The sequence below is a fragment of the Somniosus microcephalus genome, chromosome 5 (assembly GCF_052327205.1).
Source record: "Somniosus microcephalus isolate GS21.2 chromosome 5, FLI_Smic_1.0, whole genome shotgun sequence".
Lineage (NCBI taxonomy): Eukaryota > Metazoa > Chordata > Chondrichthyes > Squaliformes > Somniosidae > Somniosus > Somniosus microcephalus.
This window is the reverse complement of record NC_140991.1, coordinates 4,503,758-4,519,117: the sequence shown is the minus strand read 5'-3', so window position 1 is coordinate 4,519,117 and position 15,360 is coordinate 4,503,758. Positions and strand designations below refer to the sequence as shown.

The 15,360-nt window shown below is 50.4% G+C and overlaps 1 protein-coding gene across 1 annotated transcript in view; it reads left to right on the top strand.

The window, feature by feature from the left end:
• The first annotated feature begins 1,253 nt into the window (after positions 1–1,253).
• Positions 1,254–15,360, top strand: part of LOC147116821 (uncharacterized) — a 50,606-nt gene continuing 36,499 nt past the window's right edge. The window contains exons 1-8 of the mRNA XM_085987235.1: positions 1,254–1,476; positions 2,017–2,195; positions 2,353–2,450; positions 2,526–2,659; positions 2,744–2,933; positions 3,178–3,325; positions 3,477–3,549; positions 4,171–4,284. Coding sequence (XP_085843361.1) covers positions 1,254–1,476; positions 2,017–2,195; positions 2,353–2,450; positions 2,526–2,659; positions 2,744–2,933; positions 3,178–3,325; positions 3,477–3,549; positions 4,171–4,284 — 1,159 coding nt within the window. The remainder of the gene's footprint in view (positions 1,477–2,016; positions 2,196–2,352; positions 2,451–2,525; positions 2,660–2,743; positions 2,934–3,177; positions 3,326–3,476; positions 3,550–4,170; positions 4,285–15,360) is intronic.

Here is a 15,360-nt window from a genome sequence, read left to right as displayed (position 1 = left end):
TCCCCCGACCTGCCCGCTCCCCTCCACATCGGGTGACCAAAAATCCGGAGCGTGGGACTGAAGTGCAGGCAAAAATCAAGGAGCAGTCCCTTCAAATAATGGAAGAGGGGCTGCAACCTCTCACATTCCATAAAAACATGGAACACAGACTCCTCTAGGCCGCAGAAAAGGCAAGCGGCCTGGGAATCTGTGAACCAACTTAAAACCATCCAGGCCAAGTCCCCAATAGATAAAGGGAGGACTGCCGCATAGAGAGCCCTCCATTGGGGACCCCCACCTCTGTCGGAAGGCAAGATGGCACGCCAAGGCATGTCCGGATGGCAGGTGAAGATGGCAAAGTGGAGAGTGTGCAGGAGCAGCCCGTACAGGAAACCCCTCCACGCAGAACTAAAAGGCATGGAGGGCATTTCCCCGAGATGGCTCAAATTGTGAGGCGTCAGTTCCCGAGAAGGGTTTCGGGGCCGCGCGCCGTTGAGGAATTCCGTCCGAACGGGGGTTAGTTCGGATGGGATCGCCCCATGTGCTTGAGCCTCCTCAATACACCTGGTGGAGTATTTAAATTGAGGACCCTGTCCCTCCCCCTTTAAGAGCTGACCGGCGCCTGACTGTCTGCCTTCAGTCAGCAACTCGCCGCACTTGCGCTGTGCCTGCCCTCGGTGTTAGCGCCCCGGATTGCTGGCTTAGCGCCTAATGATAGTCGTGCATTGCCTGCTTCAGCGCAGCAACAACCTCTTGGGGCGTTGCAACTGAGTATCGGCGAAGGTGGCGCTAAGTTGCGCCAGGAGCAAAATTTAGCGAATGCCCAGCTGTAGCACCCCAAACGTGGCTATACTGAATTTCTAGGCCAAAGCCTCTTATGGAGAGTGCACCAGAACCACCCATCTGTTGCTTGTAGATGGCGCTCCCTCCTTCCAAACAGATGGAATAGTTGGTGCTCTTTTCTTCCCCTCTCATGGTTGCAGAGCAACGAATGGTGGGGGAGTCAGTTGGTTGATGTTCCTCTCTGATGTTTCTCTCCTCTCTCCTTCCCCTCTCCAGGCACCTCTGTAGCACTCGCAGGCGCTGGCACCTCCTCCTCTGAGAGACACACACGCTCTCCTGGCCCCAATATCTCCGTGTGCCCCGTGGGAATGCGGGTTCACATGGGGAGCCCGTGGGCCAATGAGACCATTCATTTACTGCCGGTTAAACAGGGGATAAAAAGGGGGAGTCGGCTCTACAGCCTCACTTACCTGGGAGCCTTGCTTGTTAGAATGGAAGGGCTGCGGGTTCTGGGCTTGTTCTTTCTTACAATCTGTTCATCTCAGCCGCCCTCTCTCCTTCTCCCCGCCGATCAATGTTGGCTGTCTCCCAAATTCCGCCAAGACTGCGGGTTTGGGGGAATTGAAGGCAGTGAGTGTGTGCGGAGAGGCTGCTGCTTTGATGCCGGGAGCCGGGATGTGCCGCCGTGTTTCTATTCACTCCACAATCTGCCAGGTGGGTGTATTCTCGGCTCGCCTATATTCTGGGCCAGGGCTTCCCAGGACCAGCCGCAATCCAACTGCACTGGGGATTCCATGGACAGTATCCTCTCTCTCCTCCTGTCCTGAAACATCAGCTGGAGTCTCCAACCTCTCCAGTCCGGGAGCTGGCGGGTTTAGGAACCGTGTTCAGTTCTACAGATTGAAAGTCTGATCATTGAGATCCTGACCCAGGATCTCTCCTTCCTTCTCTATGCCACTTGGGACTTCTGATGGTTGAATTGCGCCCCAGGATAGGAGGGCAGAGTGAAGATCAGTCCCTGGCTGGCACTGACCGGACAGGCTGTGGATTTGATGCCGGTCTTGTGTAACCAGTCCAGTAGGGATGGAGTTGGTGACCCGTCTCCATTAGATGGAGAATTGGGGTGTGGACGGGGAGAGAAGGAAACTAGAAGCTGGTGCTGCGCTGGGCGGAGTTTCTTCCCCCTCCCGGTAACGGTTCCCTTGCCATTCCCCGTGCAGCAACTAACCGCCTTTCATTGACTCTCTCTTGCAGTGTGCACCAAGGATGGGCGGGTCCTGATCGCCGTCTCCAAGGATTTGACGCTGCCTCCTGTAGACCTGACAACGGTCCATCTGAAGGATGGACACGGAGCGGAGTGCAGTCCGACCGTGGCCTCTGCAGACACTGTGCTCTTTCAGTTCGCAGTCACTGAGTGTGGCACTACTCAGCGGGTAGGTATTGTGGGCTGGGAGCCCCATCAATGGCTGTCAGTCGGGTGGGAAAGAGGGGGTCTAAAGGGCAATGGGGGCCCTTAAAGACACTACATGTGATAAGGCAATGGCAGACTTGCTCAATTTCTCTGTAATGATGGTCTTCTGTCTCTTGTAGCTGGACGGGGTGAACGCCGTCTATGAAACGGATGTGTTGGGTCAGTTTGAGATCTTGGATGGAGCTTTGGGATCGGTGACCCGGGACAGCCCCTTCAGGTGAGACTGGGAGCACATGGAGCGGGTAGAGAAGGTGAGGAGCTGAATTCTCCAGCCGTGTCCGTTCTCTTGCAGGCTCCATGTCCAGTGCAGTTACAAGGGGAGCCAGGAGTCTGAATTGCAGGTGAAGCCCAGAGTTTACAGCCTTTCTCCGCCACTGCCTGCCACTGAGGCCGGGATCCTGGTTCTGGAGCTGAGAATAGCGAGAGGTAGCGAGTGCTGCTGATGGTTAGTGTCCAACTTCAGGCTCTCTCTCCAAATAGTGGCCGTCCTTCATCGTCTTCTCTTTCCAGATGGTGGCTACCGGAGCTGGTACGTGGCCAGTGACTACCCGATCCTGAGAGTGCTCCGGGACCCCGTGTTTGTGGAGGTTCGAGTCCTGAACCGGAACGATCCGTCCCTTGTGCTGGTGCTCAATGACTGCTGGGCGACCCCCACCCCCGAGCCGCATTCGGGGCTCCGATGGGACCTCCTGGTGGGCAGGTAAGGCAGCGAGTGAGGGACCTTGGGGCAGGCTGGTGATCGGGGAGGGGGGCGACATGGACTGGGTGGAGGAACGGCCAATAATCCAAACCAATCTGAGCTCCAGGTTGACGATTGGTGACTTGAATGGACTGGTTTCTTTATCTCGTCTAATCTCGGGACTTTGCTTTGATGTGCCGCTGTAACTCTGTAGTTGGGAGTTCCAGGTGCCCTCTCCATATAACCCGCTCTTTCTCTGTTCCAGGTGCCCCTTTACTGGTGACAATTACAAAACCCGCCTCCTCCCGGTAGACGTCGCTTCCCATTCGCCGTTCCCAACTCACCAGAATCGGTTTGTAGTCAGCACTTTCGCTTTCTGGGACCGAGTTTCGGGCCGGGCTCTGAGCGGGCAGGTGAGTTTCCTTCAGTCTTGCTCTCTTGGTTGAACTTGTTCCCTGGGTCTTGCTCACAGTGAGGAGGCCCCTGTTGACCCTTTGACTGGAGAAGCATGAATCTCCTGACTGGGAGCTGTGGCACTGACCACACCGCACTGTCTCTTTCCAGGTTCACTTCCACTGCAGTGCTGAGGTTTGCTTCCCTTCCACCCGAGAGAACTGCACGGCTCCCTGCAGCCCCAGTAAGTAGCTGGGATCTGACTAGAAACTGAACCCTGATGGGGAAGGGTGGGTGTGGGGCATCTGGACACTGGGCCCAACAGTGGGCACAGGAGCAGTGTCCTCAATCTGCCCGCTCAACTCTATCCCAGTTAGTCTACAGCAGGATGGCAATCTGGCTCAGCGGCTCTGAGCACATCTTGCACTGGTTCTGAATGGAATCCACCTCTGGCCTTAAACATTGATCTAGCATCCTGCTGTCACCGGGAGTTCCAGGGTGGAACCGAACCGATATCTGGGGGAGACTTGGGCAATGTGTGTATGTCCAGTGTAACCGCTGGTCAAACTAGTGCTTAAAACGGGCCTCTTTCCCTCCCCCCGCCCCCAGGAGACCAGACTGGCCATTGGACCCGTCAACGACTGCAAACTTTGTTGGGTTGAAGCGGGTCTTTCTGAGAATAGGGAGTGAATCTTAGTCTGACAGTGAGGGAACCGTATTTAACTAGTACAATCTCACTCCGGTACTCACTGCCCGAGGGTTTTTGCATTGGGCCGTCGGATTGACCATCTGATTTGGGGCTTCAGACAGCTGCACATTGAATCGCCCACCTTGAACTCTTGTCTCTGCCTCTTGTCTCCCCCAGAGAGGCGAAGAAGCGCCGATGACCGGGCTGGGTCCTTGGTGACTGCTGATGGAGCCATCATTTTCCTGGAAGATGAGGAGAGATTGGCTGCTGGGATCCACCAGGAAGAGAAAGGTAAAGGAGGCCCCTGCTACAGTCTAGTGATGGAGTAACTAGTGCCCATCTAACCTCCCTTCTCCCCACAGATGCTGCTGCTGATTCCCCCTCCCGTGTTCTTCCTGGAGTCGCGGTTGGGGTAGCTCTGCTCTCCGTGGCCCTGTTGGTCGGGACTGTTGCCATGTGGAAAATGGACCATCGCCGCAGGGTGGGCTCCGAGTGCAGCTCCGTGGAACTGTAGATGTGTCTGTTGGATAATAAACCCCTGTTATACATGAAACCTGATCTCGTTATATTCAAAGTTCTGGCTGGATTTTACTGTCCTTGTGTTAATTGGTAGCCTGTTTTGGGAATCTATTGGGCCGCTTCTCTCAGCTGCCTTAACAATTGTGCCTCCCAAAAAGAAATCAGCCAAATTTGAGTTCCAGAGCAGTTTTCTATTCGTTCCTGGGATGTGGGTGTCACTGCAAGGGCAGCGTTTATTGCCCTTGTGGTGGTGGTGAGGTGCCTTCTTGAACTGCTACAGTCTGTGGTGAAGATACACTCCCAGTGCTGTTAGGGAGGGAGTTTCAGGATTTTGACCCAGTGATGAAGGAATAGCGATACTGTATTACCAAGTCAGGATGTTGTGATATGTAGGTGGTGGTGTTCCCATGCACTTGCTGCCCTTGTCATTCTAGGTGGAAGAGGTCACCGGTTTGGGAGGTGCTGCTGGAGCAGCCTTGCCGAGTTGCTGCAGTGCATCTTGTAGATGGTCCACAGTGCACCGGTGGGGCAGTGATTGTGTAAGATGGTGGATGGGGTGCCAATCAAGTGGGCTGCTTTGTCCTGGATGGAGTAGCGCTTCAAGTGGTGTTGGATCTGTACTCATCCAGGCAAGTGGAGAGTATTCCATCACACTTAGTCTTGAAGTCCAGATGCTTGGAGATTACTGGATCTGTGACTGGAGCCTGGCAGAGATACAGGTCTCCAGGCTCCCGTTGTTTCAGGGGTGATGTGGGTACATGTGACTGGCATTCTCTACAGATAAACTACAATAAATGGTTGGGTTGGGCCTCACTAAAGCGGCAGTGGAAACATTGGGCTAGAAATTCAGTTGTTAGCGCCGGAGAAGTGGGGCGCAAAGCAGCTAGCTCCCAGGCATGGCGCGATCTGCGCCTCTCGTGAACTTCAGTCAAGATTTAGCGGCAGCGCAAAACTGCAGTGCCCACTCAGAAGCGCGCACAGATCCTGAAGTCATTTCATGGTGCAACGCCCTTGGTGTTCCCTGATCTGGAACTTCAGTGGCCCCCCCTTCTGTGCGCCTGGCGCCCCAGCGACTGGTAGGGGGAACGGTTCCCAGTTGCTGAGGGGGGTGCTATTTAAAGGGGACTCCTCCTGCATTATAAGTGGCAGCCATTTTGTGCCAATCCTTCTGGGAGAGACAAGGGGAGAGAGCGTTCTGCTTTGACTCAGTGCTCGCACAGGTACTTCTGGCTTTAGGCCAGAGCTTTGTACTTGGATTTAACTTTCAGTGCCACAGCCTAGAGTCACCACATCTAATAGGGGCTGCAATGGGTGGAAACGTTGGCTTTCTGCATTGCATTCAAACGACTTGGATGCCGTGAGTGCCAATCGTGGCCAGACAGCAGGGCCAACAGGTGTTGGCACAGGAGGCCTTACCCACCCAGGCTATACCGCCAGCAGTTCTCATATCTGAACATGTCTGAGGAGTAGTGTTTGGAGGCTGTGATGCAGAAGGGAGGTGGTCACTGAGATCTGCCACCTGCTTCGCAGAGATCTGCAGCCACAGATGAGGAGCAGGATGTCTGTCGGTGGCAGTGAAGGTGATGGTGGCTCAACTTCTATGCCACTGGCTCCTTCCAATCTGCTATTGGGGACATTGCCAATATCTCCCAGTTCGCGGTACATTGCTGCATCCAGCAGGTGACCAATGCCCTTGTTAGAAGACCGAGGTTCTGCTGAGTGAGTTTGAGCAGCTAGGGGTCAAATTAAAAAGCAGAACCACAAGGGTAATAATCTCTGGATTACTACCTGAGCCACGTGCAAATTTGGCTAGGGTAAATAAAATTAGTTAAATATGTGGCTCAAAGCCTGGTGTGGGAGAAATGGGTTTTGCTTCCTTGGACACTGGCATCAGTACTGGGACAAGAGAGAGCTGTTCTGTTGGGATGCACTTCACTTGGCCAGTGCTGGGACGAGTGCTGGCGAATCGAATAACTAGGGCTGTAGAGAGGGCTTTAAACTAATTAGTGGGGGGCGGGGGGGGAGGTTTTAAGAGCTAAAAATGACAGCAGAGAAGGCAATAGAGTAAGGTAGCAGTGGGGGAATTAAAAACCAGAGCGTGTCAGGAAGGGACACAATGTATAATAAAGGTAAAGTAGTAAAAGCAGGAATAAATTGCCAAAACATATTTGAAAGTTCTTTATCTGAATGCACGCAGTATTCGTAACAAAATTGACGAGTTGACGGTACAAATAACTACACATGGGTATGATCTGGTGGCCATTACGGAAACATGGCTGCAAGATAATCATGACTGGGAACTAAACATACAAGGGTATTTAACTATTAGGAAGGACAGACAGGAAGGAAAGGGAGGTGGGGTTGCTATGTTAATCAAGGATGGAATCACTGCAATAGTCAGAAATGATATTGGGTCAAAGGATCAGGGTAGTGAAATAGTTTGGGTGGAGATGAGGAATAAGAAGTGGGGGGAAGAAGTCACTAGTGGGCGTAGTCTATAGGCCTCCTAACAGTTGTAACTCTCTGGGTTGGATTATAAATCCGGAAATAGTTGGGGCTTGTAATAAGGGAACAGCTATAATCATGGGGGATTTTAACTTTCATATTGACTGGACTAATCAAATTGGGCATGGCAGCCTTGAGGAAGAGTTCATAGAGTGTATTAGGGATGGGTTCCTTGAGCAGTATGTAACTGAACCAACCAGGGGGCAGGCAATCTTAGATCTGGTCCTGTGTAATGAGACCGGATTAATAAAAAATGTCCTAGTAAAGGATCCCCTTGGAATGAGTGACCATAATATGGTTGAATTCCAAATTCCGTTTGAGGGTGAGTTGGATCTCAAACCAGCATACTGAGCTTAAATAAAGGAGACTATGAAGGTATGAGAGTAGAATTGACTAAAGTGGACTGGGAAAACAGGGAAAACAGATTAAAGTGTAAGACGGTACAAGAGCAGTGGTCTGCATTCAAGGAGATATTTCACATCTTTCAAGATAAATATATTCCACTGAGGAAAAAGGGAGTAAAAGAAAAGACAGCCATCTATGGCATGGTAAAGTAATAAAGGATAGTATCCAACTGAAAACAAGGGCATATAAAGTAGCCAAATCTAGTGGGAGGATAGAAGATTGGGAAGCATTTAAAAGCCAGCAAACAATAACTAAAAGATTAATTAAGAAAGGGAAGATAGATTATGAAAGTAAACTAGCAAAAAATATAAAAACATAGCAAGAGATTCTACGGCTATATTTAGAAAAAGAAAAAGGGTGGCTAAAGTGAACGTTGGTCCCTTCGAGGATGGGACCGCGACACTACTGGTGGGGAACATGGAGATGGCAAAGATGCTGAACAAATATTTTGTATCAGTCTTTATGGTAGAGGGCACTAAATATCCCAACACTGGACAAAATGGAGGCAATGAGGGGGGAAGAGAGGAGCTAAAGACGATTAAAATCACTAAGGAGATGATCTCAGTAAAATAATGGGACTTAAGGCGGATAAATCCTCCGGACCTGATGGCTTACATCCTAGGGTTTTGAGAGAAGTGGCGGTAGGGATTGTGGATGCATTGGTGATTATTTTCCAGAACTCCCTGGACTCGGGAAAGGCCCTGGCAGATTGGAAAACTGCTAATGTAACACCCTTATTTAAGAAGGGAAGTAGACCAAAAAGCTGGAAACTATAGACCAGTTAGCCTAACATCTGTGGTTGGCAAAATGTTGCAGTCCATTATTAAGGAAACAGTAACAGAGCATTTGGATAAACATAATTTAATAGGACAGAGTCAGCATGGTTTTATGAAGGGGAAGCTGATGTGCCTTCAATAACCACAAAACTAGAAGTTTTAGACTTTAACAAGTTGGCTATTAATCACTAAGATCAGAGCTAACATCTCAACACACTGACTGGCTCGCAGGAATGAGTCATACAGATCCTGGGATCTTTATGTAAGAGAAGTCAGGGGCGGAGCCAAGACCTGGAACATTCCAGGTTAGTCAGGAAAGAGGAAGTGAAACTATACACTGTGTGGGGGAGGGTAATATACATGAGTGCAAAAACGAATACAGGCAAGCCAAACACATTTCATTACATTCACCCCTTCTTTAGATTTAGTCCATTGGGGTGATGTTTCTTCAAAGTTGGTATAAGTGAGTCTGTCAGGAGGTTTTGCGGTTCTCGGTGATTGGCGCAAAGCCGGTTGGGGTGCCTCTAGGGGAGTGGATTCTGGTTCCTCCGCTGTCCGGGCCTCCGCAGTGTCTTCCAGGTTAAAGTTGGGTATTGATACCTCTGGGCGTCCTGTCTCTTTTTGGTGTAGGTCTTCCTCGGGTAGTCTCTCATCGTTCTCTCCGCTCCCCGAGGGAGCGAGGTCTTTTATGGAAACAGTGTCCTCTCACCCGTCAGAGTATTCGATATAGGCGTACTGAGGGTTTGCATGGAGGAGCTGTACCTTTTCCACAAGGGGGTCCGTTTTATGGCCTCTCGCGTGCTTCCGCAATAGTACTGTCCCCGGAGACATCAGCCACGCGGGTAGAGATATGCCCGAGGTAGATTTCCGGGGGAAAACGAACATCTTTTCGTGAGGGGTAGCGTTAGTGGCTGTACATAACAGAGACATTATGGAGTGGAGCACGTCCGGGAGGACTTCCTGCCAGCGGGAGGTCGGAAGGCCTTTTGACTTTAAGGCTAACGTGACAGCCTTCCAAACAGTAGCATTCATCCCTTTCCACTTGCCCATTACCCCGGGGGTTGTAGCTAGTGGTTCTGCTAGTGGCTATCCCCTTTGAGAGCAAGAACTGGCGCAGTTCGTCACTCATAAATGACGTCCCCCTATCGTGTGTATGTAGTTCGGCATGCCAAACATGCAGAATAGATTACAGAGACACTTGATGACCGTGGCACTGGTCATGTCTGGGCAGGGAATGGCGAAGGGGAAGCGGGAATATTCATCGATGATATTGAGGAAGTATACGTTACGGTCGGCAGAGGGAAGGGGTCCCTTGAATTCCAGACTTAGGCGCTCGAATGGCCGTGTGGCTTTGATAAGGTGTGCACGGTCAGGCCTGTAGAAACGAGGCTTGCATTCCGCACAGATGCGGCAGGCTCTGGTCATTGCCCTGACCACCTCGATGGAGTGGGGTAGATTGCGGGACTTTATAAAATGGTATAGTCGGGTGACCCCCTGGGTGACAGAGGTCGTTGTGGAGACCCTGTAATTTGTCCGTATGAATGCTGGCACACATTCCCCGTGATAGGGCGTCTGGGGGTTCATTAAGGGCTCCCGGCCTGTACATAATATCATAGTCGAACGTGGATAGTTCGATCCTCCACCTGAGTATTTTGTCATTCTTGATTTTGCCCCTTTTGTTTGTTATTAAACATGAAAGCTACCGACCGCTGGTCGGTGAGCAGGGTGAAACGTTTGCCGGCTAGGTAGTGTCTCCAGTGCCACACTGCCTCCACTATAGCCTGTGCCTCCTTCTCGACAGAAGAGTGCCTGATTTCAGGTCCCTGAAGGGTTCGGGAGAAGAAGGCCACAGGTCTCCCAGCCTGATTGAGGGTCGCAGCTAAAGCAAAGCCTGACGCATCGCTTTCGACTTGAAAGGGAATGCTTTCGTCCACTGCACACAGTGCAGCCCTTTCAATGTCCTGTTTGATACTGGTGAAAGCCTCCCGAGCTTCAGCTGATAGTGGGAAGGACGTCGATTTAATGAGGGGTCGGGCCTTATCAGAGTAATTGGGCACCCATTGGGCATAATATGAAAAAAATCCCAGGCACCTTTTTAAAGCTTTGGGATTGTGTGGCAGGGGCAGTTCTTTTTAGGGGGCGTAATCGGTCAGGGTCCGGTCCAATTACACCATCTTCCACCACACAGCTGAGGATACAGAGACGGGTTGTGTTGAAGACACATTTGTCTTCGTTGTAGGTTAGATTCAGCTTTAGGGCAGTTTTTAAAAATCTCGCAAGATTTAGATCGTGGTCTTGCTGGTTGTGCCCGCAGATAGAGACATTCTCCAGATAGGGGTAGGTAGCTTGTAGTTTATTCTCGTCAACCATGCGGTCCATCTCACGTTGGAAGACCGAGACCCCATTTGTTACCCCGAAGGGCACTCTGAGAAAATGGTAGAGGCATCCGTTTGCCTCGAAGGCGGTGTATGGGCGGTCCTCCGTTCTAATGGGGAGCTGGTGATACGCGGATGTGAGGTCGATAGTCGAGAAGACTCGGTATTGCGCGATCTGGTTGACCATTTCTGATATGCGGGGTAAAGGGTAGGCATCCAGCTGGGTATAAATATTAACAGTCTGGCTGTAGTCAATTACCATCCGTTTCTTTTCGCTATTTTTAACTATGACTACTTGGGCACGCCACGGACTGGTACTGCATTCAATAATGCCTTCCCGCAGGAGTCTGTCCACTTCCGCCTTGATAAAGTGTCTGTCTTCCAGACTGTACCGTCTATTTTTGGTCGCTATGGGCCTACAGTTCGGAGCCAGATTAGCGAATAAAGAGGGCGGGCTGATTTTTAAGGTTGATAGGCCACAGACTGTGAGTGGCGGCTGGGACCCGCCATATGCTAGCGTGACACTTTCGTGGTGGCACTGGAAGTCCAGGCCCAAGATTACATTAACACAGAGTTCTGGCATCACGAGGAGTTTAAAATCCTTGTAGTCCGTGCCTTTTACAGTCAGTGTTACCACACAGTAGTCCAAAATGTCCGAAATGTGGGGCTTAGCAGCCATAGCAATTCTGCTCCGTGTAGGGGTTACCGTTAATGAGTGCTGCCGTACCAGGCTAGGGTGGATAAAACTCTCGGTACTCCCACAGTCAATTAAACATTTCATTAAATTCCCGTTTACCTGTATGTCCATCATGGATTTTGTCAACGGGTGTGGAATCGCGGACCAATTCGTCAGAGTACGCGTTGGCCATCACGGCCTTGCAGTTACAGTCCCGGACCAAGCCCTTTAGGCCCTGTAAGAAATCGTCCATTGATTCCTCAGGTTGCTGCTTGCGTGTAGCCAGCAGATGTCTGGCGTACACTTCGTTTACTGGCCTCTGGTATTGGGCCTTCAGGATAGTGATGGCCTCCATGTAAGAGGTGGCGTCCCGGATGGACGAATAAATCCGATGATTAACGCGAGTAGTCAGTAGACTCAGTTTATCTACCTTGCTAGCGGATGAGGCCCTCGCGAAGAGTTCGAAGCATTTGAGCCAGTGTCCAAATTGATTTGATGCTTCAGCAGAATATGGATCCAAGTCCAGACGCTCTGGTTTTAGGAGTCGATCCATCCTAGTATTCTTCAGTGATTAAAATTGATGTGCCTTCAATAACCACAAAACTAGAAGTTTTAGACTTTAACAAGTTGGCTTTTAATCACTAAGATCAGAGCTAACATCTCAACACACTGACTGGCTCGCAGGAATGAGTCATACAGATCCTGGGATCTTTATGTAAGAGAAGTCAGGGGCGGAGCCAAGAGCCAAGACCTGGAACATTCCAGGTTAGTCAGGAAAGAGGAAGTGAAACTATACACCGTGTGGGGGAGGGTAATATACATGAGTGCAAAACGAATACAGGCATGCCAAACACATTTCATTACAGAAGTCATGTTTGACAAATTTGCTCGTATTCTTTGAGGATGTAACATACAGGTTGGATAAAGGGGAACCAGTGGATGTAGCCCATTCAGACTTCCAAAAGGCATTTGACAAGGTTCCACACAAGATTACTGATCAAGATAAGAAATCATGGGATTGGGGGTAATATACTGGCATAGGTGGAAGATTGGCTATCTAACAGAAAACAAAGAGTTGGGATAAATGGTTCATTCTCGGGCTGGCAATCGGTAACTAGTGGTGTTCCGCAGGGGTCAGTGCTGGGACCCCAACTCTTTACAATCTATGTTAACGATTTGGAGGAAGGGACCGAGTGCAACATATCCAAGTTTGCCGACGATACAAAGATGTGAGGGAAAGCAATGAGTGAGGAGGACATAAAAAACCTGCAAAAGGACATAGACAGGCTAAGTGAGTGGGCAGAGATTTGGCAGATGCAATATAATGTTGGAAAGTGTGAGGTCATGCACTTTGGCAGAAAAAAATCAAAGAGCAAGTTATTATCTAAATGGAGAGAAACTGCAAAGTGCTACAGTACAAAGGGATCTGGGGGTCCTGGTGCATGAAACACAAAAAGTTAGTATGCAGGTGATCAAGAAGGCCAATGGAATCTTGGCTTTTATTGCAAGGGGGATGGAGTATAAAAACAGGGAAGTCTTGCTGCAGTTATACAGGGTATTGTTGAGGCCACACCTGGAATACTGCGTGCAGTTTTGGTTTCCATATTTAAGAAAAGATATACTTGCTCTCGAGGCGGTTCAGAGAAGGTTCATTCGGTTGATTCCGGAGATGAGGGGGTTGACGTATGAGGAAAGGTTGAGTAGGTTGGGACTCTACTCATTGGAGTTCAGAAGAATGAGAGGCGATCTTATCGAAACATATAAGATTGTGAGGGGGCTTGATCGAGTGGATGCGGGGAGGATGTTTCCACTGATGGGTGAGACTAGAACTAGGGGGCATAATCTAAGAATAAGGGGCTGCACTTTCAAAACTGAGATGAGGAGAAACTTCTTCACTCAGGGTAGTAAATCTATGGAAATTGCTACCCCAGAGAGCTGTGGAAGCTGCAACATTAAATAAATTAAAAATGGAGATAGACAATTTCCTAGCAGATAAGGGAATTAGGGGTTACGGGGAGAGGCCAGGGAAGTGGACGTGAATCTAGATTCGGATCAGCCATGATCCTATTGAATGGCGGAGCAGGCCTGAAGGGCCGTATGCCCTACTCCTGCTCCTACTTCTTATGTCCTTCCCCATGACCCTGGACAAGCAGCAAGAGCGTGCAATGGGATTTGGGAGAATAGCGGGATTCCCCGTGGTGCAGGGCGCCATTGACTGCACGCATGTGGCTTGACGGGCACCTTTACAGCATGCTGAGGATTACCGCAACCACAAGGGCTACCATTCACTCAACGTCCAGTTGGTGTGTGACCACAGGCAGCTCATACTAGCTGTTAATGCCTGCTTTCCAGGCAGAAGCCACGATGCCTTCATCCTGCGCCAGACTTCTGTGGCATACATTTTCGAAGCCCAGGCTCACCCATGAGGATGGCTTCTCGGGGACAAGGGCTATCCTTTGTGCACCTGCCTGATGACCCCGCTCCCTGCGCCTAGCACCCCTGCTGAAGAGCGATACAATGACAGCCATCAAGCTACCAGGAACATCATTGAGCACACAATTGCTACGCTCAAGTAACGGTTCCACTGTCTAGACTGTTCCTGCCATGGAAGGAGTGCAGCAAAGATTCATCAGGATGATACCTGGGGTGGCAGGAATGACTTATGAGGAGAGATTGTGTCGATTGGGCTTATACTCACTGGAGTTTAGAAGATTGAGAGGGGATCTCATTGAAACCTATAAATTCTGTCAGGCCTGGATAGACTAGATGCAGGAAGGATGTTCCCGATGGCCGGGGAGTCCAGAACCAGGGGTCATAGTCTAAGGATAAGGGGTAAGCCATTTAGGACTGAAATGAGGAGGAATTTCTTCACCCAGAGAGTGGTGAACCTGTGGAATTCTCTGCCACAGAGGGTGGTGGAGGCCAGTTCATTAAATATATTCAAGAAGTAGTTGGATATATTCAGGCTAAAGGGATATGGGAGAAGGCCGGGACAGGGTACTGAATTTGGATGATCAGCCATGATCTCATTGAATGGTGGAGCAGGCTCAAAGGGCCGAATGGCCTGCTCCTATCTTCTATGTGCCACAGGAGCCCTACCATACTCGCCTGAGTGAGTCTCCCATTTCATTGTAGTGTGATGCATGCTGCACAACCTGGCTATCCTCAGGACTCAGCCACTGCCAGCAGACATTGGAGCACCACCAGAGGAGGAGAACCAAGATGGCAGGGAGGCACAAAGTGCAAGGGCCATCCGTCGGTGGCTTATTGCAACTCAGTTCTAGGCCCCCTTTCCGGGAATGGCTTGTGCCAATGAAAGAACATGAATGGAGCTGCTCCGCAAGCCCTCAGCCGGTTAAGGCAACAACTAGTTCAAAGTGCAAACATGGACAATGTGAATAAAGGGAATTTTTTATTGTGTAAACTCTGTGCCCTTCCCGCATGACAAACTAATTCAGATAAACCCCCCAAAAAACAGTCAGAGACATAACTGGCTCTCACAACCTTCAGAAAATCAAAAAAACAGTTAAACAAAAATGACCATGATCCTTGGCCTTCATATAAAAAACAAACATTCCTGCCCCGCATATAAAAAACAAACACAACATTCCTGGCCCTCATATAAAAAACAAACCCAACAGTCTCAGCCTTCATATATAAAAAGAACATTCTCGGCCTTCATATGTAAACACAACATTTGGCCACACCTACTTTTTTCCCTGCGAGCGTGATCTGCCTCACTTCCGCGAGTGGCCCCTTCCCGCCCTGCAGCTCCTCCTCAATGGGACCCCAGTGGCTGCAGCAAGGCTGGGGGAAGGCTGCTGAGGGTCAGATGGTGAGACGGCAGATGCCCTTGGGGGACGGCCTGGACCAGCTCTGGGCTTGGAGGGCCTGGCTGCTGTCTGCTCCAACTCTGCTTGGGCGGCAGCAGTCTGTCCTACGGGTGATGGCAGCTGCAGTGGAGGAGGAATGCTGCCAACCTGACAGAGCACAGGCACTCCCTGGTCGGCTGATACACTGGCATTCGCACGGGCCAGCACTGCAGCATGCGCAGCAATCTGCTGAAGCACAGACTGCTGGGCTTCTGCGGCACGGCGAGACCCCGGCGATG